Source organism: Mytilus californianus, unplaced genomic scaffold (assembly GCF_021869535.1).
Source record: "Mytilus californianus isolate M0D057914Y unplaced genomic scaffold, xbMytCali1.0.p SCAF_9, whole genome shotgun sequence".
NCBI classification, from domain to species: domain Eukaryota; kingdom Metazoa; phylum Mollusca; class Bivalvia; order Mytilida; family Mytilidae; genus Mytilus; species Mytilus californianus.
Window position 1 is genome coordinate 41,751,552 of NW_026262745.1, and position 26,518 is coordinate 41,778,069.

General features: G+C 33.2%; 1 protein-coding gene across 1 annotated transcript; it reads right to left on the reverse strand.

Annotated features, from left to right (window-relative positions):
- Positions 1-12,020: 12,020 nt before the first annotated feature.
- Positions 12,021-24,708, reverse strand: LOC127715242 (sortilin-related receptor-like). Its single transcript, XM_052221265.1, has 8 exons — positions 24,681-24,708; positions 23,552-23,616; positions 20,257-20,379; positions 19,406-19,525; positions 16,309-16,419; positions 15,268-15,384; positions 14,466-14,609; positions 12,021-12,599 (listed from the first exon to the last, which is right to left on the reverse strand). The coding sequence occupies exons 2-8, from the start codon at positions 23,604-23,606 to the stop codon at positions 12,301-12,303; spliced, it is 969 nt and encodes a 322-aa protein (XP_052077225.1). The 5' UTR covers positions 23,607-23,616; positions 24,681-24,708; the 3' UTR covers positions 12,021-12,300.
- Between the last annotated feature and the right edge of the window lie 1,810 nt (positions 24,709-26,518).

Consider the following 26,518-nt stretch of genomic DNA (forward strand, 5'->3'; position numbering starts at 1 on the left):
GGTCCAGAGCCAGTGACAGTAGACAAAACAGCTTTTCTTCAATGAGGATAGGGGGCAGTGATTATAAAGACAATGTTCAAAAAATATTGAGAAGGTAACTAACTATTTTTGAAACATGTTCTTTATAAATATTTAAACAAGATATTAAGTGGCATAATTTGCTATTTTGACTCTTTTGACTCTTTTTGTCGAAAAGTTGCATACTTTTTATATTGACACAAACCAGCTAATTCTGAATTTGCAACTAAATGATGAGAGGTTTTACTAATTGAAGTTGTATTAATCCTGAAACCATTATATTAAAATAAATCAAAAGTTTATAATTACATTGCATGTATGTTTCATTATGATACGTTATTTTGATTGGCTAACAGCAATCTCGCGGCCTTCTGAAATTAACATTCATTACACAATGAAAAGTAACATTCATGATGACACGAGCTAGCACAATACAGTGCACAGGTAAATTAAAGAAAAACTTGATAGAAATCGTGTTTTCATGATCCTAGCTAAAAAATGTAAATTTTAAGTATTGAATGCTTCTTTTTGTAATTTCATAGTGTTGTAAAAGCGTTGACCGTGCGTACATTTTTAGAATGAAGTAAGTAAGTAAGTAAGTAAAACTTTATTTTGATTCGGCATATTGACAAACATACAAACATAAGCTCTAATGAGCTTTTCACCGAATATAAAAACATATGCAATAACAAATAAAACAAGGCATGCAGCATGCAAATAAATAATAAAAAACAGCACCACATTTAACTCTAGCATATACATGTATCTTGCTAAATGCCAAAACATATATATGAAGCACTAATACAGGAATAATTTTAAAAATTTGCAGTTTAAAATTTTTTAAATAATTTATAAAGTAAAAATTTCAAATCTTGTAATTATTAAAATGTAAAAACAAAATTTCAGTTGCAATGCAAGCTGTTAATGCAGCATAAAAACCATAAATAATGTAACACAAATTACCTACAGGCAGAACAAAAACAGTCTGTTCCACTCCAGGACTGAACAAGACTTCTAAAATGTGAGAAGCTGTTAACAGTCCTGAAATGGTCTGGTAAGCTATTCCATAAAGAAGCAGCAGCAAAGCTAAAAGATTTTTTTCCATATGAGGTAGTTCTTACCTGTGGTATTTCCAAAATGTTACTGTATCTAAAAGAATATTTAGTATGTTTAATTTGGAGTAAATTTTGTAAGCATAAAGGAGCCAAATTATTTAAATTTTTATAAGTCTCAAGTGCCATTGTCCTGTTGCGTCTTACTTGTAGGGTTGGAACCTTTGCGTTCTCAAGAAGAGTTTCAGAGGATGATAAATAGTCGTCATATACAAATCTTAATGCTCTCTCTTGTATTTTTTCCAGTTTTTTAGAATTTTTCTCTGTACAAAAATGCCAAGCCAAAGGGCAAAAATTAAAATTACTCAAAATGAAAGTATGAAAAATTGTAAGTTTATTTAATCTGTTTAAAAAGGATCCAATTCTCTTGAGAACATTCAGCTGTTGTGATGCCTTTCTACACAAGTTACTTATATGTACATCAAATTTTAGTTGGTAATCAATATCAATTCCAAGTAACTTGACGGTTTCTTCACATGATAAAATATTTTGCTGAATTTGTATAGATGGATTTTTTGCAAAGGTTCTTTTCCCAACAGCAATAACTTTATCAGGATTTGCCTGCATCTTATTTTCTTTAAACCAATCAATCAGCACTTGAGACTCAGATTCTAATATAGATACGAGATGGTCATAATCCGGACTGCTAAAAGACAGAGTATTGTCGTCCACATAATTGTATAAGGTACTATGTTTAACAAAATAAAAAATAAAATTTATGAAGACATTAAATAAAAGGGGCCCCAATATAGAACCGTGGGGTACCCCCTTTTGGATGGCAGCCCAGCTACTCATAACACTGTTTACTTTAATTTCCTGTTTTCTGTCAGAAAGATATGATTTTAATAAAGATACAGAATGTGGAGAAACACCATATGCTAATAATTTATCTAGTAAAATATCATGAGGTAAGCAGTCAAAAGCTTTTGATTAATCCATAAGAACTGCAGCTATATAAAAATTTTTGTCTAAGGCTTTACGCCAGTCTTCCCGTAATCTGAGCAGCGTAGTCTGACATCCATGTCCTCTACGGAAAGCACATAGATAAGGATTAAAAATGGAATCAAAGAAATCGTATAACTGTATTTCAAATATCTTTTCCTAAAATTTTGAAAAAATAGGTAACACACTGACTGGTCTGTAGTTTGATTTCAGTAGTGGGTCGTTCTTTTTGTGTAAGGGTGTAACTTGGGCTTATTTGAGTCGATCTGGAAATATGCCCGTGTCTACAGTCAGATTTATAAGACTGGTCAGCTGAGGTGCAACGACAGATTTACTTGCTTTAACTATTTTTGCTGGTATCCCATCTGCTCCTGTTGCTTTTTTCACGTTAACTTTATTGATGATTTTTTTCCACTTTTTCTGATGTCACCTTTTGAAATTCAAATTTTGTATCTGTTTTCAAGTGATTTTGTTCATGTATGGCATTTATGCTATGATGGTTTAATGGATCATATATAACATCATTTCCTATCTTTTCAGCAACAGTGGCAAAAAATTTATTAAAAATATCTGATACATCTTTTGAATTATTAATCATTTTATTTTCTTCAAATTATATAGTCTTTTGCCCTTGGGATTTGCATTTTTTTGAAAAGAAAGGTTTGACAGTGTTCCAAAAATCAGCACTTTTTGATCCTCCAGAACAGCGTTCTAAAAAATATATTTTCATAGATTTCCTTTTTAACTTATTTACCAAATTACTTTGCTGTCTGAATTTTTCCCAAGTATGATTATTTCTTTTATTGGTGTACTGAGAAAATAGCATGTGTTTTCGGTATATGACTTTTCTTAATTCTCCATTCATACATGGACGAGGACTTTTTCTGGGATACCTTGACTTCAAAGGTGCATGTTTGTCTAGTGTGCTAATAAAGTTATTTTCATATGTCTGGTAGATCTCATTTACCTGTTCTGCAGTTGTTACTCCATCTACAATTTCAATCTTAATTTTAGCTATATCATTATTAAATTTATCAATATCAAAATTTTTATACTTCTTGTATACAATTTGTTCATCCTGCTGTGCAGGCAAATGACCCTTTACAGTGGAAGAAATAAAATTATGGCAGTCACTAATACCAGTTGGAAGATTTAAGGTTAAAAACAGGATGATTTTTTGTTCGTCAAAATGACGTCAACTAAAGATGGTCTACAATCTTTTTTAAAACAAGTTGGGTCTTTTACTAATTGATCTAAATCAAAAATATCACAGATATCACTTAAAGGTTGACATTTGTCAGAAATTAACATGTCAAAATTTAAATCCCCAAGCACAATATAATTATCATATTTGACAGTTATCTTATCTAAGTTCTTTGAAAAAGATTCTGAGAAAGTATTTCCAGTAATTGAAGGTGGTTTGTACATTCCCATTATCAACCATTTCTTATCATTAATGTACACCTCGTGTGATATATTTTCTATTGTCTCACATTCTAAGTTGACCTTTCTGCTGGACGGAATATCTGATGATATGATGGAGAGAATACCACCGCCGCTGGAATTTCTATCACGTCGATAAAGTTTATACCCTTCACTTTCAAATAAACTGTCTTTAAACGAGATGTCCAGTTTTGTTTCTGCAATGAATAGAAGGTCTACGATTTTGTCAGTTAATATTTCTTTTATTTCATCAAATTTATACCTTATGCTATTGATGCTAAGGTATGCTGTAATTAAGTTTCTTGGGTGTAGTTTTCGCACATTTCTCAGATTGGAAAACACCGTGTTGACATCGGAAGTCTCCTCAGATGAAGAAGGGAGATAACTCTGGCTGGGTGCGTTTGACTTCTCCTCCAGACTAATGTCAAAAAATGAATTTGTAAATTGTGGTAAGGTACACGATTTACAGTACCAGCTATCTGATGTTTGAGATAATCTGTTATATTCTGCTATAGGTAAGTCAATACACTTCACATGAAACCAATTTTGACATTCTTCACATAATATGCCTCGCTGATTTTTTCTAACAGCTTTGCTGCAAATGCCGCATGGAAACTTTGTGGGACCTGGGTTTAAAGAAATGTCTCCACTCAATATCAACAGTAAACATATAAAATAAGATTGAATGTTTGTTACTTTTCTTGTTGTTTTTATTTTTTTTGTATGGCCGCCATTGCTGTTGTGTAAATCGTATCGGGGGTAGAGTGAATCGCGTACTTCGGCCAACGCTTTTACACCCCAACGAATTTACAAAAAGAAGTATTCAATTCTTAAATGAAAAATACAGATCCATTTCATAAATTTGAACTCATGGCCAAGTATAATATGAAAGGGAACCGAGGAAAATTTAAATTTGAAACAACAGAAATGTGAGAAGTTATTGTGGGTAGGTAATTTGTTTACTGTTAAATATTTTTTTAAGTGGTGTCAATATAGTTTTGAATTGTATTGCCGTTTTTGTGATTTTGAGTAATATTTGGAAACCATAGAATTAAACATACCTCAGTTGTTTTTGTGACTTGTGTTGATTTATATGCTCTATATGGGCCCTTTAATTAGTAATATTTGATTTGATTTGATTTGTATTAATATTTTTTTAATGCATTTTAACAATAGATCCTGGTGCCCGAGATGGGTGGCATTGTTACAATAGATCCTGGTGCTAGAATTAGGTGGCATTTTAACAATAGATCCTGGTGCTCGAGATGGGTGGAATTGTTACAATAGATCCTGGTGCTCGAGATGGGTGGCATTTTAACAATAGATCCTGATGCTCGAGATAGGTGGCACTGTTACAATAGATCCTGGTGCTCGAGATAGGTGACATTGTTACAATAGATCCTGGTTCTCGAGATGGGTGGCATTGTTATAATAGATCCTGGTGATCGAAATAGGTGGCATTTGTACAATAGATCCTGCTGCTCGAATTAGGTGGCATTTTAACAATAGATCCTGGTGCTCGAAATGGGTGGCATTGTTACAATAGATCCTGGTGCTCGAAATAGGTTGCATTGTTACAAAAGATCCTGGTGCTCGAGATGGGTGGCATTGTTACAATAGATCCTCGTGCTCGAGATAGGTGGCATTGTTACAATAGATCCTGGTGCTCGAGATTGGTGGCATTGTTACAATAGATCCTGGTGCTCGAAATAGGTGGCATTTGTACAATAGATCGTGGTGCTCGAGATAGGTGGCATTGCTACATTTGTAACCATTTCAAAAAAATAGTTTTTTTTCTTTTCTGATATTCTTCTATCATTACAGAGTTATGTCCAACGAATTCATGGCCAAATATAACATGAAAGGGAACCGATGAAAACTGAAATTTGAAACAACAGAAATGTGCAAAGTTATTGTTGGTAGGTAATTTGTTTACTGTTAAACATTTTTTTAAATGGTGTCATCATAGTTTTGAATTGTATTGCCGTTTTTGTGATTTTGAGTAATTTTTGGAAACCATAGAATTAAACATGTATCATTGGTGTTGAGGTTCATATTTTGAGTGTTTTGTTCCAACTATGAGATTTGAATATAATAAAGTTGTTTCTCTCAAAATAATGTTGCTTACATAAAAAAAGTATTTCAAGATGATTTGAAAAAATTACTGTATATTTTCCATCATTGATCTGTGCTTGCGACGTGTAATTCCTGCTTTATAAAAAAAAATTATAAAGAATATTTTTATAATACCTAGAAAAAAATTATAATTGAAGTCAAGGGTTTTAACTCTTTGACTTTAAATTTGCTTTAAACACCAACAGCAATAAACAATTGTTGTTAACACTAAACTGTTTGGTTTTCACATAAATTGTATATTTTTTAATTTTAGAAAGTGCTAAAAAGATGTTCCCAGTCACGGAGCATGAAATACTTCAGGTAACAGCAGTTTACCTGAAGTATGCACCTGACAGAATGGGAGGAGGTGGTCGGAAGAAGAAAGCTGGGGCAGCAAATGAAGGAGCAGAAGACACCATTAGAGATAGAGCAGAAAATTAACATTGATATTTTTTAAAATACCACATTAAATATGTAGATTCATTCAATTATTTATTGTTTTGTTTCAACACATATTTCAAGTGTTCAAAGCTCATAGTTCTGCATTTAATTTACCTTTTTAAACTTAGATGATTGATATTTTTCGGTTTCTCCTACACTGACTTTTCCTCTCTGTTATACCGGGCTGTTTTAGATGTGCAATTATTATTGCTTATACGTCGGAGCAGCCCTTGCTTTAGATGGTCTAATCGAGTTGATCCTGAATTGTTTATATATTTTACATGCACACGTATAAAAATTGCAGTTTTTATCCAACGCAATCATAGGTTTGAACGTTGTTTTCAATTTAGACTTTTATATATATACATATATGTATATAAAATGACTGAATAATAGCCAACGATAAATCTTACGGGGCGATGGATCATATAAATATGATACAGTACACTAAAAAATATAATATATAACCAGTCTAAAAGAGTACAACATCACCAAAAAATGACAATAAACGAACAAATGTAACTATAAATATTTCGGATAACAGATATCCTTCATCAGTATGAGCACGATGTAAAATGAATCAGATCAGTCTATTCTGATTATTAAACAATGGCAATCTTGAATTCTATACAATAAAAAAAGTGAAACAGTTTCACCCGAACATCATATGTAGAGACGCTAATAATTTTTTTAAATTTCCAAAAAACGACTCAAAGACATGCCTAAAATGAAAATAGTAATTAGAGATATGAACTGGCACAAGTCTAAAATTCCAAAATGACGTCAGTTAAGATGTTACAACAACTGCGTGTAAATACATTCCCAAAAAAACAGCACTGATCGATATAAGCTGGTAAAATATGTCAAACAGAGGCTACGTATTTATCATCCCAAATAAATAGCAGTTTTATAATGAAAAGAAAAAATAATAGTAAATTTGGGCTAAGGTTAAAAAAAATGGACGTGGATGCGTACTTGTACATCCCTACCAAATGAAAAGAACCCTAGTATTTAAACTAGTAAAATTCAAAAAATTCCAAAAGAATCCTTAAAACTGTAAGAGTCAAGTAAGGAAGCCGGAGTAACTGGAAACAAATGATGTCAGGAAAATGAGTGATGGTAGGGAAAATGAGTGACTCATTCTATGTTATTTCATTTATGCCCTTTGGGGAAACTGTCCTTAGCTTTCTTATCCAAAACCTTTCCAGAGCAAGTCTTTCGGCCCTTGACCAACCCTCGTTGTGGTCTATGATTGTGATTGTATGGTTTTTGAGATCAGCTTGGGCGTGCCCAGATGATCTCAAATGACGACTTAAGGGGAGGTCGGGCTTGCAGTTGTAGTCACTTCGATGACCATTCATGCGTTTGTTGAATGGCTGTTCTGTCTCGCCAATATACTGCATGCCACATCGACACTGAAAAAGGTATACAACATTCTGTGTACACTATATTTTGTAATGTAACTTGTAAAACACAGAATGTTGTATACCTTCTTCAGTGTCGATGTGGCATGCAGTATATTGGCTAGACAGAACAGCCATTCAAAAGAATGTAAAAGAAAGTAACAGTTGAAGAAGCTGGATTGAACAGTTAAACAGAATTTCATTCCAACGGCTCATGAACCTTTTGGATTTATGTCCCGGTGCCTGGGGACTCACTTTGATGTTTAAACCTTTTGGGACAGTTCTACTTTTAAAGTAATGTTTTAAGTTTGATATATGATGTTCAGTTTGTAGTTTCTTTTTAGTTAAAGATCTTAATTTCTTAAAATGCAGTGCGCTATCCATGTTGTAAAGATAGCGATAGATTTGAATGGATTACACAAACATTTGTGAAATGCGTGTTACTGAAGAGATAATAATATAAGTGCCTATATATAAATACCAACACATGACATACAAATCTATGGGAGTGTGGATTAATACAATTACAAAATAAAACTATAGATTGCCTAACAATGTAATTTTAACACACTATTTAGTTTGTAAATATTAGAATGTTTAAAATATTTACAAAACGATAAAAATAAACGCAATATTTCGCTAGACCAACTAGCTATAAATATAGCAGGGTTTAAGAACATCCGTTGTTCGACCTGCTAGTCAAATGCGTTTTGTTAAAATTTCCTTTTCACTTTTTTGGTCTTTTGGAAAATGTTGTTTGTGCTGTATGTATTTAGACCCCTCTACCAAGAAATTTGTTAAGCATGTAAACCAAATTTCTTTGTCGAAATGGATCTTAATATTAATTTAATACCAAACAGAAAACAACAAACTTGCAGAAAAGATTGTATACCACAAACATGAGGTGCAAAAATTTGTACACCATATCCGGATTTCGACAATTAATGTCTCTTTAGTGATGTTAGGGATCGAAACGGTATTTGGAAAACCATACAATTTACCTCAATTTAGGATAGACTCTTGAATTTTAAAGAGCCGAAATAGGATGAACGGATCATATAAACCCGAGGGAAAATATAATACAAGCCCAAACGAAAAAATATAAACAAGTCTAAATTGAAAACATATATATATATATATGTCTAACTGTGTAAAGTTTAAGTAGCTCTTTCCACATAATTTTTAAACCCCTGGTCAACGGCAAAGTAGTTGTGGAGACATGCCCACAAGCACTGAATTCTAAGGTTACCAAAATTTGTTGGAAGGAATGATTTTCTGAGGTTTTAAAGATGTTAAAGCACTAATTAAGGACGTTGTATGAATTATTGTTTCTTTGACCTTAAGTTGTCCAATTTAAGTACTTTGATAAGGATTTACTTTGGTTTTTAATTAGTTGTGAAGACATCTGAGGATATTTAAAGAGGGTTAATAGTGGTTGTTATGACGTTGATAAGACGTTGTACGGACATCTGAGGATATTTAAAGAGTGTTAATAGTGGTTGTTATGACGTTGATTAGACGTTGTGCAGACATCTGAGGATATTTAAAGAGGGTTAATAGTCGTTGATTAGACGTTTTACAGACATCTGAGGATATTTAAAGAGGGTTAATAGTCGTTGTTTTGACGTTGATTAGACGTTTTACAGACATCTGAGGATATTTAAAGAGGGTTAATAGTCGTTGTTTTGACGTTGATTAGACGTTGTACAGACATCTGAGGATATTTAAAGAGGGTTATAGTGGTTGTTATGACGTTGATTAGACGTTGCACATACGCGGAAAATCCTAATTTGGGTTCATCCTGCTGGTTGATCTGAATTTGTTCCAACGTTAATGTTGTACTAATGTTGTAACTACATTGTACAGACGTTGAACGGACGTATGTCAGGACGTTGGGCGGACGTCAGTTTTTGACGTCTAAAAAATTCATATGGAACCAAAATCTAACGTAGGTGCAACGTTAGGGCCTGACATTAGATTGATGTTTATACAACGTCAAATGTCTGCTGGGATTCCTCTTGAAACGATTATGATAACTTCATTAGGTAAAATAAAAAGCAATTCCACCTATGTAGTTTTAATTTACAGAAGTTTAATTATAAATATTAACTTTTTTTCTTTTCGTATCTTTCCTGGACGTAGAATTTTGATAGCTGCTTAAAAGGACTGCACTTTTTTTTAATATAACTAAAATGGCTAAGTTAAAATGTGAAGACAGCTTACATATGCATCTCTAATTAATGAACTCAGTACTGATGTAGGATATCAATTAGTCTCGATAAATACTTATCTCTAAGGCAACTTATAATAGCTAATGAATATTCATTAGATCAATTAATTACCTATTTCGCAGGTGGCCATAGAAAAAACAAGTGTATTCCGAAAAGACAGTAGAGACTTTCTGTATTCCGAAAGACTACAAAAACAACCAATATATATATACATATATATATATATATATGCGTGAACCCTCAGGGGTTCACGCAAAAATCTATTTTCCGGCCATCCGTTTGCGCATGCCCAAATGTTCAATATCAGCAGCAATGTCATGTGACGCGAAAAGTATCCCGGATGAGGTGTCGGATTGCATACGCGCAAATGCAATGGACGTTTTGAGAATTGGAGACTCATGTTTTATATTTAAGGATATCCTACAAAAAATTACAGATAATGTGATTGATTTAAAAAAAAATTCTATTGGACAGACTACAGAACAATAGCGTGTGCACGTAAACTGAAAGGAATAAAGCGTGCTATCAAACTGAAATTGCTGATTTACCCCATTAACTTTATTGTATCACAGACAATCACATATCAGTGGCGGATCCAGAAATTTTCATAAGTGGGGGCCCGCTGACTGCCTAAGAGGGGGCCCGCTCCAGTCATACTTCAGTGATTCCCTATATAATCAACCAAATTTTTCCCAACAAAAGGGGGCCCGGGCCCCCTGCCCCCCTCCCCCTAAATCTGCCTCTGCATATATGTGTATATATGTCTCTGTCTGTATCAATGGAGGCAAAACAGTAAAATACGGAAAAATTTCAAATTAACATTTTCCAAAAGTGCTCTTGATAACGTCTTTAGGTCATAAAAAAGCTTTTATCCAAATTTCATAAAATACCATAAAAGTTTGAGTTATTGATGTCTCAAAAATCTTTAACCACAGATAAACGACATAGACTAAACCTAAATGTTGACGACGCCGACGCCAACGACGGAATCTAGGAGCGCTAAAGCTCGCTTTTTCGACATGAATGTGGGAAGCTCGACAAAATTAAGCGGGGGATACAAAGAGGACATTCAAAACTCGCAAGACGAAGAGATATTTCAACGCCAAGACAAAAACGACAACCGACGAAAAGACAAATAAGTCCAAAATACACTACATATAAAAACTAAGACGGAGAAACACGAATCCCATCATAATCTGGGGTTGATCTTCATATTTCTCATGGTAAGTACAAATTATCGATGATAAGTCACATTCAGTTATGCCACAATCGGGAATAAGAGGACGATTTATAAAATTATTCTTTTAAAAAAATGCAAGTTTGTGACATATGGTATTGACAGTCATTCATTTAAGACCTTATCCTGACATTTATGTCTTTTTATGTTTGTAGTGCTTCTGTCTCATTGATTTACAACCAACGTCTCCCTTTTTATTCATATGCTTTCAGTACAGCTGATAAAGTATGCTGATTATTAGGAAAAAAATATGGGATATCCATCCATGACACAAAACCAGTACACGCACAGCATAAAAAAAAGACAATTAAAAAGCAAAGGAACAACGATTTTATTGCTGTTCTTCATCTCAAAGTTACAGTGATGCCTTCAACACGAGCAAAAGCTCTGACCTCACTGCAAGTAAAGACGGCCCCTAGCACCGGTTTGATCGGAATTCTTTGCAAACTGACGATCACGCGCCATAACTGTGAATCGAAGAACAAAGCCATAAAGTAATATTGTTAAAATAAACCTGGCAAAGAAATCAAACATATACAGTTATATAAATCAGCCCGACAATCACACTGAAGCGTGCGAAAAAATGCTTTCAATAATTTAAAGCTGAACTGACATGTTGGGGCTCCATTTTCAATTCATGTTGATGGTCTGCTTGATTGTAAATCCTGCATATTACTCTATAAATTGTCAATAACTATCCCAACGAGAAGTTAATCCTGTTTTTTAAGACATTTTATGGCATGCTATGATTTTTATGCTCCCGCCGTAGTCAATGGGGGCTTTAAGTTTTACACTTGACCGTCCGTCTTTCCGTCCGTCCGTCCTATGTTTGATTCTGCACTCTAACTTCTAATTCTATGAAACTCATACACAATGCTAATAACTTAAACTCGCAGACAGAGTTTGAATTTTGGCAGTGAGTCACTTACAGTTCTAGAATTATGCCCCTTTTTTACTTGAAAAATTGCAAAGCTTGAGTGGGGCATTCGTGTCGTCAGACACATCCTTCTTTATTTTTTTTTAAATTAGATATATACTTCCATTATTGTATTGATAATTATTAACCTGAACATGAAAATATTTGCTGCATGTAATTTATTGCTAAAAGTTGAATATGTTATACACATTACAGTGATGCGTAGGAAGTAATGAATCTGAGATTTAGAACACAGGAACATTTTCTGTGATCAAAGTTCAAGGAGCGGGTTTTTCTAATGTTTAGCGACATGTGATCCTAAATAAACTATACACAATATTGCCCTAATCTATGCAATAATGTTATAATAAAAATACATAAAAAATGAAAAAAGACCAGTATGTGAAGAAATGCAATTAAAGTCTAGATAAGATAGTCATTTTCACTTCTTGTCCCTTCTTCTTTCTTCTCTGTCTCTACGGCCAAGTATTCGGTTAGCTAGTCTATCATCAGTCTTACTGCGTAATAGATATTCTCGCAAGTTGTCCTTCAAATGAGATTTTCCTCTTCTCAGAATTTGCCTATGTGCATCAATATTTTTATGGCCGCGGGCTATGGTGTTCACTCTATCTTCGTCGTTCTTCTTTCTTTGTCCACGGCGGCCAGCTTTTAGTAAACTTCGTTCTCCAGGTGGTGTCGGTGGTCCTGGTGGTCCTGGTGGTCCTGGTGGTCCTGGTGGTCCTAAAATAAATAAGAAATACTAAAAAAGGTTAACAAGAATCACCACATATACTAGACAGACCACATCAATCACTAGCGCGGGACTCCTTCGAACAAAACAGACGTAAAAACAATGACATATGGGTGCGTGGCTCAGTGGTTAAGACCGTTACCTACAGTACTGAAGGTCCCGGGTTCAATCCTGACTCAGGGCGCTGGAAATTTCAATATACATGTATCACCCTCTCACACACAGCCCTTGTACCTGGACCGGAGGTTTAACTAGAAGGGGTACTTTGGGGGCCTCGGTTGGTCAAAGTGGCACCCAGCTTTGACATGAGATCAATCTGTAGATATCTCTTTGGTTTGTCCGTTTCCGCTGAGGAGCCCGGTAATTCGGTTTCCTCCACCATAATAACATACTTCCCGGTGTCCTAACACTCCCTTTGTGTTGGGTTGGGGATTGTTTGTGGTGGTGGGTTTTATAGAAGTTAACGACAAATCCCCATTTACCTTGTAGAGAGTGTACACGGATTCCACTATACCCTCGCAGGTCTAGAGGGGTGCTTCGCATAACGGAGGAAATAACGTACATACATACATACATACATACATACATACATACAAACATACATACATACATACATACATACAATGACTAACAACAACGAACAAAATATGGTCCAGGATAGAATTCTTATAATTACAATTCCCCAGTAGAGATACTCTTATGAGATATATGTACATGTATTAATATCTGTAAGATTCATAAATATTACGTCTATATCATTATGAGCTACACACATTGCGTTGCGTAATTATTGAATTCTTGTACATAAACATAAGTAATAGAACAGGTGGTATATGTAAGAGACTTCTTCAGAAAAAGGCAGACTAAAACATAAATTAACATTAAATATTTCACACTGCGAATACAAACAATAGTCAATCAATGATTATGTGTATTTAGGTATGATGATTGCTTCAATTTACACTGTCGTCTATAATATGCATGAAATATTTACCACTAGATGTAGAACAAACAACGTTCAATTGATGATTCAAATAACGCTCTGTTTTACTGGAATTGTTTTTCTTTCTAAGCCATCACAATCTTTGTCATCAAGAAAGGTTATATTTGTGTACGCTGTCACACTATTTAAAGTCAAGAACGATAGCCTTTACCAGACTGTAACACTCTTTGATCTCAAGAACGGTTATATTTGCCTAGATTGTCACACTCTTTGATAACAAGAACGGTTATATTTGCCTAGACTGTCAAAATCTTTGATGTCAAGAACGGTAAAATTTGCCTAGGCTGTCAAAATCATTGATGTTAAGAACTATTATCTTTGCATAGGCTGCCAAACTCTTTGATGTCAAGAACGGTTATATTTGCCTAGCCTGTCAAAATACTTGATGTCCCCGAAAACAATAGTTATGGACATAGCACCATGATAGCTTATAAAAACACGGTCAAGAGACCACACAAATGAAATCAAACTGTCAACATATTAATGCTGGTCCTGGTCTAACGTTTCCAAAACTGTTAGTCACCCGAAACAATTTATTCAGAAACAATATAATTATCAGAATAATTTATGAAAAAGTATAATAAAAATACCTAATTCCAAGGTAAATCCATAAAGAGGAAGTCCATACAAACTGACGAAATCAAAAGTTATTAATCAACGGAACGAGTGAAAAACAACTGTCATATTCCTGACTTGGTACAGGCATTTTCCGAAAAAAAATGGTGGGTTAAACCTGGTTTTATAGCTAGCTAAACCTCCCACTTGTATGACAGCTGTTTATAGTTCCGTTATATTGACAAAATTAAACACAATTATATGGAAAAAAAATAGTAAACGTGTATCATTAACATACCCCCAGGCACACAAGATTCATCATACGCCTCATCAGAGCAGTCTCCACAATCATTAGTGCCATCGTTTATTTTGTCCTTGGAAACACAATCCGGGTAACTTGGAGGAGGAAGGAAACATGCAAATTCATCATTACCACACCCATCTAAAAGAGAAAAAAGTCCATCAAATGTTAATACAAAGAGGTACATATAAATTGTAAACATCAATGAAGTAAATGATAAAAACTCGAGAAAAACACAGCCGGCAATATTGCCCATTTTTGGCCTCAAAATTAAATTTGATGGCATGAAATTTATTTATTCCACTGTATGTAAATATAAATAGCTAAAAAAAGATGCAATGGGTTGAAACTATCCAAAGTGACATTAAACAAAACATCATATTCCACTCTTAACATCATATGTCCATCTGAAAATCGTGTTGACTTCGCGCGATGTAACTCGCAGTGTATGTTGCGCTTCAGCGCTTTTTTTCACATTGAAAAAAATTTTAAAATCATGTTTAAGCTTTTTATGGCGTATAATCGAAAATAGAAGAAAAACATAGGATGTTATAAATAAATAATGTTTTATACACTAATGATGTCATGCACGTAAAATAAATTATAAGAAAAAGAGTATATGGCAAACTGCATGAACCTGCATATTCTATTTTCAATATTTTAAAAACAGAAGGGAATTATCACATTCCTATCATTTGTCATAGAGAGAAGTTAAGTGTCTAAGGGAGTGTAGAACTTATAAATCTAAACAGTCAGGCGTAGAAAGCGATATCTATTGTAAGGGAAATATCAAACCTACCATCCGGACATCCGATGTCATCCATGCCGTCACTGCAGTCCGGATATGAGTCGCATACCCAGCTCGACCTAACACATTTACTATCTGCTGTACACATAAATGCACCACCGTTACATTCTGTAGAATATGAAATAATTGTTATATTATTAATCAACAACTATTGCATGAACACTGTAAAATTGGGGATTTCTAGAGTGTATTTTTAGTAACATGCTGTATGCCCTGTGCAATATGCTGTTTTTGACCTACGAAAAGCTATAAACACAACAGTATTGGCGTGCAAACTGAGTAAATACAAATGTACATGTGATCAAGTTTTAACTATTAAAATATTCGATTAATAATATAAGGATTTACAGTCTGTAACTCACTCTTCATTTTGCAGGGATTCAATATATTAACTTGTATTTCACACTTAATATGTAATATAGAAATTATCAATTTCGCTCATTTGAGTTTTTGATAATAATAGAAATTATTAGTGTTGTTTAATCATTGCGTCTTGTATTTTTGGGATAAATATCACGTGCACTGATTCGCTAATTTATATTTTGAAACGCGGCTTAAATGTTTACTTCATTTCTTAGGTACCGAAATGCTATGTAAAGCACTTAACCTCATGATATGAAAATTATGCTGTCTTACATTCTAACATCGAACACTGTACTTATGACTACATTTTACGTACAATACAGTAAATGCTCGATCTTAATTACTGTGAGCGTTCATTGATAGGGTGTTGTTTAACCCTGTTTGACAACTGTCAACAGAAGTTCGATGGGAACTTTGTTATAAACAATGCCATTATATTTGTTAGAGAGAGAGCTGTTCAAAAGTGTTATTTAACAGAAGCCCATTTTGTCCAATTAGAACCAGTCTACAATTGCCAAGAGGAAAATGCATACAGACATTTTACAAAATTAGCTTACCAGGGGTTTCCCCCTTTTGTCAAAATCCGAGAACCGCCCGCACCTGACAGCTAAAAGTGTGTGATAGCAAAATCAAATTAATACTATTATAATAAATTAAGATTTTTATTACCCGTACAGTCCTTTTCATCCTCTCCATTGCAATCATTATATCCATCGCAATGCCAATCACCAGGGATACATTTTTTTTCCTCTGCGCAGAGAAAAGCATCGTCAACACATGCTGTAAATAAAAATTACATAAAATTTGATTTCTGATCAAAATTTGAAAACATAATAAACCACCAAACATGAAATGTTCTGTCAGCTCATTTGATAAATAGAAGACTGTTTTTTCGATATGATGCACACGTTGTTCGTTTTAGTTCGTTCTTAAACTTTCATATTTCAATGCTTGGCCAATATTAATTAAATAGTTTAGAAATGGGGTCGTGGAATAAGCTTTAAAATCGAATATTTAGAAAGAAAAAAAATCCCCTATACTTTGCTAACATCTTTGGGTCATTTACTAAATGTTGACCTTAAAGACGCTCAGAATCGCACAGAGCGAACTTCTACAGCAGTATTTTTGTTTTTATAGTTTTTATACGCCCGTTTACGGGACGTATTATGGTATACCGGTGTCCGTCCGTCGTCAACATGTCGGACAATAACTCAAAAAAGCTTCTACCAATTGTCATGAAACTTCGGTGAATTGTTTATATCTATTGACGTAAGCTTCCTTTCGATTTTTATAAATTTTAGATTTTACGTTTTTGAGTTCTGGAATTTTATTCATTAGAAAAGGGTGATTTTCCAGTTTTCGGACAATAACTCAAAAATGCTTTGAGCAGTTTTGAAACTTTGGTGACTGGTTTATATTTATCAGAATAAGCTCCTTTTAGTTTGTTTTTATAAATTTCTGATATGACATTGAGAAGTAATGGAATTTTATTCGTTGAAAATGCGACGGGCGTAACATGTGCTTATGGCGCAGCTCTTTATTATGTCACCCGATCGACAATGTCGGGTGACATATTGCTTTTCCTCTGTTTCTTTTTCCCTATTATTATTATTATTATTATTATTATTATTATTATTATTATTATTATTATTATTTTTCTTCCACCTAATTTTGTCTAGTTTTCTCAGAGCCAAAGGAACCAATATAAATGATAGTTCACTATAACAAGGAACCCTGACTTTAGAGTTGCAGTGCAACTTTGGAACTAAAAAATGGCTGCCATCACCATGGAAACCGAAAAAAGGTGAAAAAATAAAATTTTGGAGTTTGGTGAAAAATTTGAGAATGCTTAGACTTTAAATTTAAATTTTAATACAATGTAGTTGTCCACTATATACAGGTTTTGACTGATTTTGACAATCATTGAAACTACTATGTTGCCATGGAAACAACAGCAAAAATTTCAAAAATTTCAAGATGCTCCAAACTTGATGAAACTTCACAGTAATGTTGACTGGCATGTGAAGATGTGGCTGCTAAAAAGGTCAAAATTCTCCAAAAACCTTAAAGTAGCATTTCCTCTCTTACAATGGTAGGTCAAATCCATTGAAACTTTGATGGTATGTTCCCTCCAATGTACCAATGTGGCATCTGTCATTAAAATTTGGAAAATGGTCTCTGTTACCATGGAAACCAGGAAAAATGTCAAAAATTTCAAAATGCTCCAAACTTCATGAAACTAAATATAAGTGTTAACTGGCAAGTATAAATGAGACATTTGACTTTGGAATTTCCAAATGGCCGCCGTTGCCATGGAAACAGCAAAAATGTGTAAAAAAATTTCAAAATGCTCCAAATGTTCTGAAAATTTACTGAAAGATGTATAGCCATGCATGTATGTGCATTCACTGTTTAAAATTTTCGAAATGGCTGCCGCTAAGAGGCAATGGGGGGAAGGGTGACATCCGCTATTTTGTATTTGCTTTCCATATTTTGAAGATTAAATAAACAGCTGTGTCGGGAGCGTATTACACGACTGTCAAAATCAGTAAAAGTGTATTCTGTATGACAATTTATCCGGTTCTTGAATGAGCATAAGACTGCGTAAAAGTTTCATAAGATTAAAAGTATCCTTAATTCCTGGTGAGATATACAATATGTAACTATTCTCAAATCAGCTGTCCTATCTGACAAAGTTTGAAGTGCCATTATTCTTGAGCAATGATTGTTCCAATATCATATTTTTAAGATATTGTGTAACACATCAAAAGCGATTTTTTGCAACTTTGGGCTCCTAATTGAAATGTTGAATTAAACAATTTGCTTTGTGGCCGCTGAGATACAAACGAGAAGATTTCGGCGATATTGAATTCTAACAGGTTTAGTTTGTATGTACATCTGTGTTTACTACATGAACCCAATTTTGAGGTGTTAAAGGCGCTATAAAGATATGATAAGGAAAGATTCCGGTGTCAACAGATAAAGTTCTGCAAGTTTGGTATTAGTTTACCTCGAGTGTGTCGGAATATACATTGAGTGTGTTTAAAAATACATCGAGTGCGTCGGAATATACATTGAGTGTGTCGGAAAATACTTCGAGTATGTCGGAAAATATCTCGAGTGTGTCGGAATATTTGTGTCACAGATAACCACAAATATTTTCGCTTTGTCGTTGCCATGCGCAATCCTGTCTTACCTCCCTCGTTTATAACACCAATAAATGCAACATAATCGAATTGTACTTTTCATGAGAACCACGAAGGGTGCCACTAGTAAATGATGAACTGCATTCCTTTCAGGAGCACCCTTGTTTGTCCTCGGTTTGTAATAAAATTCGTGATATATCTTTAGTGTGTGTTGAACTGTTACTTGTCATGACTCTATTTTCTTCTTTTTTCTTTTAGTCATGAAGTCTGTATTTATCTTATATTTTTTATTGCTGGCTTAGTTTCTTCCTTTATTATTTTAGTGATAATTTGATGATTGTTTTAAAGACCTAATGAACGTACGAATATATCTTTAAACTTGTCGATTAAACTATTAGATACATTTATTTGCAAGTAAACAGATAGCTTATTTGGTTTTTCGGCGATTGTTCATTTTCTTTAGAAAAATAAAAAGAAATAAATCTGCGAGGCCTGAGTAGTACAATGTTTGAAGAGCCTTTTGTTATTTGATCATATAATTACGTAATCCAGACCATTAACGTTCAGTTGTTCAGACAAACAAGGACCCGAACTAACAAGAAAAGAATAAAGTTTCATACCATCGCAATCTTCTTCGTCTTTGTTGCGTGGACAATCCCTATGACCATCACACAATTTACCATCTTCCGTTCCACAAACATCATCTGGGCATTTCAGTCGGTTATCTGGACAAACATATCCTGTAATAAAACACAAAAATCACATTTTAAAAGTCGGAACACAGTGTACCACTTGATAGACATAAGAATGCTTTAAAGGATAATAGTTCTAAATTTTCCTTTTAGAATCGAAATAATTCAATCATGCCATGCTCTATGCTCATTTTAAAATAAGTATGCATTATATTTGTAAACATTTTACACCTCGCTATCGCTCGGTAGAAAGATATTGGCAAAATGTGCACAAACTGTTGTTATTGTTTTTATTGGTTGCTACTCTTTCTCAGTTTGTATTGTCAACAGTACTGAAACTTAAATCTTTAGAAATTATATCTACTGCACTTAATTTGCCGTTTCAGAATATCATGCATTCTGGTTGATATTTTCAAAAGCGTACATCAAAACGTTGTGATAGGTTAAAAACGTCGTAAACAATGGAAATTCAACCAATGACGTATCGTTCCTATGATATTACCCATAGTCCTTTAGCTTCTGAAAGGTGAATTTCTTTGAGATGCTTATAACTTTGTTCGCGGATTTCGTCGATATTGGATAAAGCTGAATACGATAATAGAAAAATAAGACTTTTATTTACTCATTCTATTACAGTACAGTAGATTTATTTCTCAAATCATATCACATCTCTTCTTTTTTCAGTAGCATTCTTTCATAGAAAAGAACGACAGAAGGAAACAGGACAACCAACTAAACAAATGAATAAACAAACAACAAAAATAATGTGTGTCACGAACCGTCACATCCACATTCATCAGTTCCATCCCAACAGTCTGCATGCCCATCACATTTATAACCCTTTGGGTAGCATTGTTCTGATCTTTCGCATTCTAGTTCATCTTCTTCACACGAGTTGACTTCTGTATAATAAATAATAAGATGTATTAGTACATCTATATTTCAAAGAATAGACAGAAAAACAGATAATTGAGCATCGACACAAAAACAATATAAGACATACACGTACACATGAATAAATAGAGATATGCGAGGCACATGTCAATAAGATTGCATCGCAATAACACAAATCAAACCGGACACCACGTGTACATGTTCCTGTCTGTTAGGAACCTTTATGGAAAGCCGTTTTACTATTTATTCTAACTTCAAGATATCTCATATAATATATAAGATATATCATATAATACATAAGATATCTCATATAATATATAAGATAAATAAGATATCTTATAAATCTAGTTTTTATAAGATATCTTATAAACTTTATCAGATATCTTATATACTTTATCAGATATCTTATATACTTTATAAGATATCTTATATACTTTATAAGATATCTTATAAACTATATAAGATATCTTATAAGCTATATGAGATATCTTATAAAGTTTGTTTGATATCTTGAAGTTAGAATAAATAGTAAAACGGCATGCCATAAACCTTGTCAGTAGTTGCCGTACTTTTTATCTATTTTTCGTTACTTTGAAATTGGGTTTTGCTGGCACATCTTTGTTTGTTTCTGTATACTAGTAACTTATTTACAACATTTAAAGCCTGTGGGTGATTTAGAGCTTGAAATATTGTATGGACACCTGTCTATTGTTGAATACTGTTTGTTGCCCTCTAAATGTTTATTGGAGTTGTTTTTTGTCGTTGGGTTGGTGTCTCATGCATGGACGTATACCTCACATCTCATGTTGTTCATACTTCAAGCATAAGACGTCGAAGAGCCTGATTAAATCTATCCAACTGAATAAATTCAACAGGGATGACCAAATATGCATCGAGGCGAAGTCGAAATAACTCTTGTTGGCGAGTCACCGGACAAAGTTCAAAGACAAACAAAACCTTGCCAGTCAGAATCATGTAGTGTCATTAGCCTATCATTCAACTGATGTTGTAATTGAACTTGAATTGTAAAAACTGAGTACTGATTGTTGTTGGTCATACTGTCAGGCTAACCAGGAAAATTTTCAGCTTTATCGTGGCAGATCAGCAATCCACATTAAATAAGCCTATTTGACCATCGGCCATACAATATTGGAATCATCTGCTTTTTTTAATCTAGTATGAAAATAAGAAAAAGTGGTATGATACCAATTGAGACAATTCTCCACCAGAGACTAAATTACATAGAAGTTTAGAACTATAGGTCATCGTACGGCCTTCAACAATGAGCAAAACCCATACTGCATAGTCAGCTATAAAAGGCTCCGAAATGACAAATGTAAAACAATTCAAACGAGAAAAACGGACTGATTTATGTACAAAACAATGAACGAAAAACAAATATGAGATACAGCAACAAACGACAACCACTGAATTATAGGTTTCTGACTGGGGACAGGCACATACAGAATGTGGCGAGGTTAAACTAGTTTGCTGGCGCCAAACCCTCCCCTAACCAGGGACAGTGGCGTAAAAGTACATCATAAGAACAAACTGTAAAAATCAGTTGAAAAGGGCTCAAGGATGTACTCAGGTCAGAAACATGAATTTCAATCGATTACACACAGATGACAATCAATGGAGTGTGACACGTGTCGATAAAACATTTAATAACACTGTAATTACTAAAGATATGATTATATAATTTGAAATTATTTATTTATTTATAATAACATAGTCTACTTTTATATTTCATGTCCTTTTTGCCAATTATATTATCCAATCAAGTCCCTGGTGCGTAATATTGAGGTTGTCATTTGTGGTATTTCTACGGACGTCTTTATTTCAACATTTTGATTCCTTCTGTATAGACAGTTTATGGAGATGAATTACAAGAACAGAAAATAGTAAATTGAAGTCATATTATTAGTCTCTGTTGTATTGTTTTAAAAATTTAACATTAACATGGATAATTAACCTATCACTATTTTTAGCTTATTTTGTTCCTTACTAATGCTCTTCTGACTTGTAGTATCAATTTTAAATTCAATATTTTTTTAATTTCACCTAACTACATCCTTAACTCTTCAGATCGATATAACTAATAAAAAAAATCATGCATCTAAGACTAAAATATCAGTTAGTGCTCATCCAACATCCAATGGATTTAGTGTAAAGACGTCATTAACAGTCAGAGAAAAACATGACCTTTTGCAATGCCAAAATAAAGGTATCAATAGATTGTAGTACCGTGAATGTGCATATGTATATAACAATAATATTTAGTTTGATTTTAGTTTACTGATAACAAAATCAATATTCATACCAATAAAAACAATGGTCAAAGATCGAATTACAGTGTTGAATTGGTAACATTTTAGAATAAGTCTATTAAAGGATCGATAAGTTTACCCGTATCGTACTTATATTTCTGGGCTCGGTAAACAACATCTCCATAAAAATTAGGATGTGCTATCCCGTTTGAAATAAGTTTTCTACAGGTACAGCCAAACTTCAAAACCAAATCTTTGTATCTATGGACGAATTTAGTAAAGGTTTTAAGTTATTTGTGGTAACGAAATCCTGACTTAATAATTTACCAGTAATACATCGATTACGTTAATTGAAATCCAAAACGGGCATAGCGAACGAGTTGTGATATATAAACACCGTAAGATGGTACCAAAGGAACATCACCGTCCAAACTGAATGGGAAATTAACAATAGGGAACGAAAAATCGTCTCTTTTACATTAAACAGTTTGGAAAATATATAGAAAATCTTAACATTCATGTAAAACATGAAACCAACATTAAGCGAGCAAATTTTCATTGGAAACAACACTCCAATAGTACCTTTAAATGATGTTTCGTATCTTTATTGATTTTAATAGATTGAGGGGTTGTCCAAAAGAAGACCTCTGAATTTTAACCCAATCTTGACTCATATCGGTCATCTTAGATGTCAGATCGGCACCAAAGAATAAGCTCTTGTTCAAAACTTAGTAACACGGAGGTTTTCTTGTTATGTTTCAAGCATGATAGTTGACAAAACGGTCTCTCCCTTTACATCGTCGATAGACGTAAAGGGATTACAAATCAGTGGACCTTTTGAAATGTAAACAAGAATATATATAAACCTAGGGCTAACATTTTCTATCGCGTTTAATTTATTAAAACATACTTGCTACATGGATTCCAATCAGAACCATCCACATAAAGCTGAACTGTCTCCACATTTTCAATAGACTAAAATTAAAACAAAAATACTGTATATTTCTCATTTCTTGCGATTTTATTCACATTTGTTTTGTCAGTCTAAAGATTTAGATTACTAGTATTATTCAAATATTTTTTTCCCAAAACATCATCCATTAAAAATCATCAAAAAAGATTGACACTTAAATCGGATAGATATAAAAATCCGAGAAAAAAAAACCGGAAAAAAAACCCAAATCTATTCAATGCCGAAAGAGAAGGTTTCTTAACCAATTATAAATTTTACACATAAGAAAAATAGCGATTTAGATAAACGTACATTTCTTGAGTACATAAAGTTTAGAGATCTGTCTCTCTTATTGTACATGTAATGTGGGAATTGCCACTTTAAGTATGCAACAACAAAAAAGATTTACAAATGAATAATTATTGTAGTCCGATAATTTTTACACGGATCATTCCGCATAGCTTCTTATATATACTTCATTTATTTAACATTTGCAGTTAGGTAAAATACACTATAATAATTTAAGACTTTATTATGTATATATAGGGACATAAAAAAGGTTTCAAATTGAATGTTGCTAGTATACTAAAGACACAGGTCAACAAGATAACTACCTCCGCTGAAAAACTCCAATTTTTACACCTGGACATAAATATAAAGTATTACCATCATTCACGTACGGTGAATTTAATTCAAGATGGACACGTCGAGTTAATTCAAATTCAACCAACAACAAAAAAAAAGTGTATATGCTTTGCATTGACCTTTCCAGAGTTTGCAAATATTTTCTTCTACTGTATATCAGATTTATGCTTTTTTTAATTAAAAGTTTTACTCAAATTAATTTTCACAATTTTTATAGATAACTTGCTGTTTTTCTAAAAAAAAAAATTTCTAATGCTTTCGCCCCGTTTCTTTATAATTATTATTATGATTATCTTTAATTTTAATATCCTTAGTGTGAATAAAATCTAAAAAAAATCATATAACCCTTACAATTAAAACTTAAGCAAAAAGAGAATACTAAACTGACTGAAATGCAGAAATATTAATAAATTAGATGTTAAAATATATGAAGACAATTTACCTTTCGTCTACAGTAGCTGGAGTTTTGCTTCATCTGAATAATTTTAGTGTATTTATACAGAAATAATTTCAGTCGCTATGGTAATTAATATGCATATAATTTATGCTTTAAGAATAATAAATTTAACATTAAAGAAAAAGCTCACTTAAATTTTGCAATGAATTTTTATTTGCGGTACACGATTGACTTGGTACAGACAAGTCTTTAAAAGTAGCTTAATGTACTTACTTTGATAAATTTTTTTATAAATTTTGATTGTATCGTGATAAACTAAATCTGAGTTATAAAACATATTTTATTTATGTAAACAAGCTCATAAAAAGATCAACCCAGTTAGTTATAATTTACGGACACATCTTTCCTATTCAATATGTTTCAAGTGCACCTTCACACCTGGGATTCGCTGGAAATAAGTTTCAATAACTTTTGTAGGTCATCCTAGGGTATTAGGCTGCAGTGATAATCTAGTCTATATAATTCACTCATTATAGTCTAGTCTATTATCAAAATATCATGACAATTTTCATTATTTTATTTGTATAAATTATAATTTTAAGTACACATGTAAATCATTTTAGTGTTTGTAACTATTCATATCTAGTGCTATATCTATATGTCATTTTAATTTATTTGTGTCTGTCAAATTCATGTCTTTTATCTTGAATAAATAAATATATATATATATATATATATATCCCGATCCGAATCCCGAGGAGCAATTACAAAAAGACCGCAAACGGTTGGTCGGAAAATCCGGATCCAATTCCCACGGAGGATTGTGCTCCGTGGGAATCGGATCCAGATTTAAATTACCCACCATTTGCATAAACTGGTCCGCCGTTCCATCTATAGCTTCGCACCGAAGGAACGGGTTGGAGCTATTGTCACATTGGCATTAATTGGACGTTTTATAAAAAGACCATAAACCCACTTATCGTGGTATGGTATCAATATTTCTGACCTGACACTACGTACTTTTTATTGCTTAATTCTTTAGAATTTAATATGCAATGTTTCGGGTTCTTTCGGGAGTATTCCCAGGTAAACCCTCATCAGAGGCCGACCTTTATGTATTTATTTCATATCTAATATCATAGATAGATGTTTGTCTGTTTCATAACAGTTTTTTTAATTTATTAACTACACGTGCATATAGGTCTACGTTGTAGCTAGTCTTTTTACAGACTGAAGAAACTGACCAAGTTGATCAGCACTTTTGTTTAATTAATGAAGAGACTTATTGTCTTTATTTTTATCACTAGTTACTTCAACATAAGTCTACACGGGATATAGTAGAGATAGTATTTATCAATGTCATATTGTTGAATTCAGGGTATACTGGCGTGTTTGTTTAATCATCTATATGATAATATACAAACGTCTCCATGTTTAGCATGTGAAGAAATATGTGTAGGTACCCTGCTGGGTAGAAACATGGACATATAAGAAACCGTCGGTTATCTCAGATACGTGATCTATTGAAATAAATCGGTTTCATGTCTGTATTACATCTGTTTCAACAGTATACACTATATTATAAAGCCTCCTGTGGAGGGGTTCTTCGACTTAATGATTAATTATCATGTCGCTAATATTCTTATTGTTTTTGAAACCCATATCTGGTTTAGATTTAAATATTTGTTTGGCAATCGGATCTTTCCGAATTATATACCAGAACTTTGTTATTATCTTTTTAAGATATTCACGTTATAATGATAGTTTACGTTGTAATGAACATATTTCTGCCTGTTATTTTATTCTTATATTGTTTCTTCCGAAGTTTTAACTGTCTGTCTTCGTGACGAATTTTGTGCAATATTTGACTGACGATTTCTTTC

What these genes read in the sequence shown, in the direction of transcription:
- LOC127715242 (XM_052221265.1), bottom strand. Translation starts at nt 23,606, where the DNA reads ATGTGGAGACAGTTCAGCTTTATGTGGATGGTTCTGATTGGAATCCAT. An exon ending in GGATGAAAAGGACTGTACGG is followed by an intron (nt 15,385 to 16,308) that starts GTAATAAAAATC and finishes CATATTCTACAG; the next exon opens with AATGTAACGGTGGTGCATTT. An exon ending in TGAATCTTGTGTGCCTGGGG is followed by an intron (nt 12,600 to 14,465) that starts GTATGTTAATGA and finishes TATTTATTTTAG; the next exon opens with GACCACCAGGACCACCAGGA.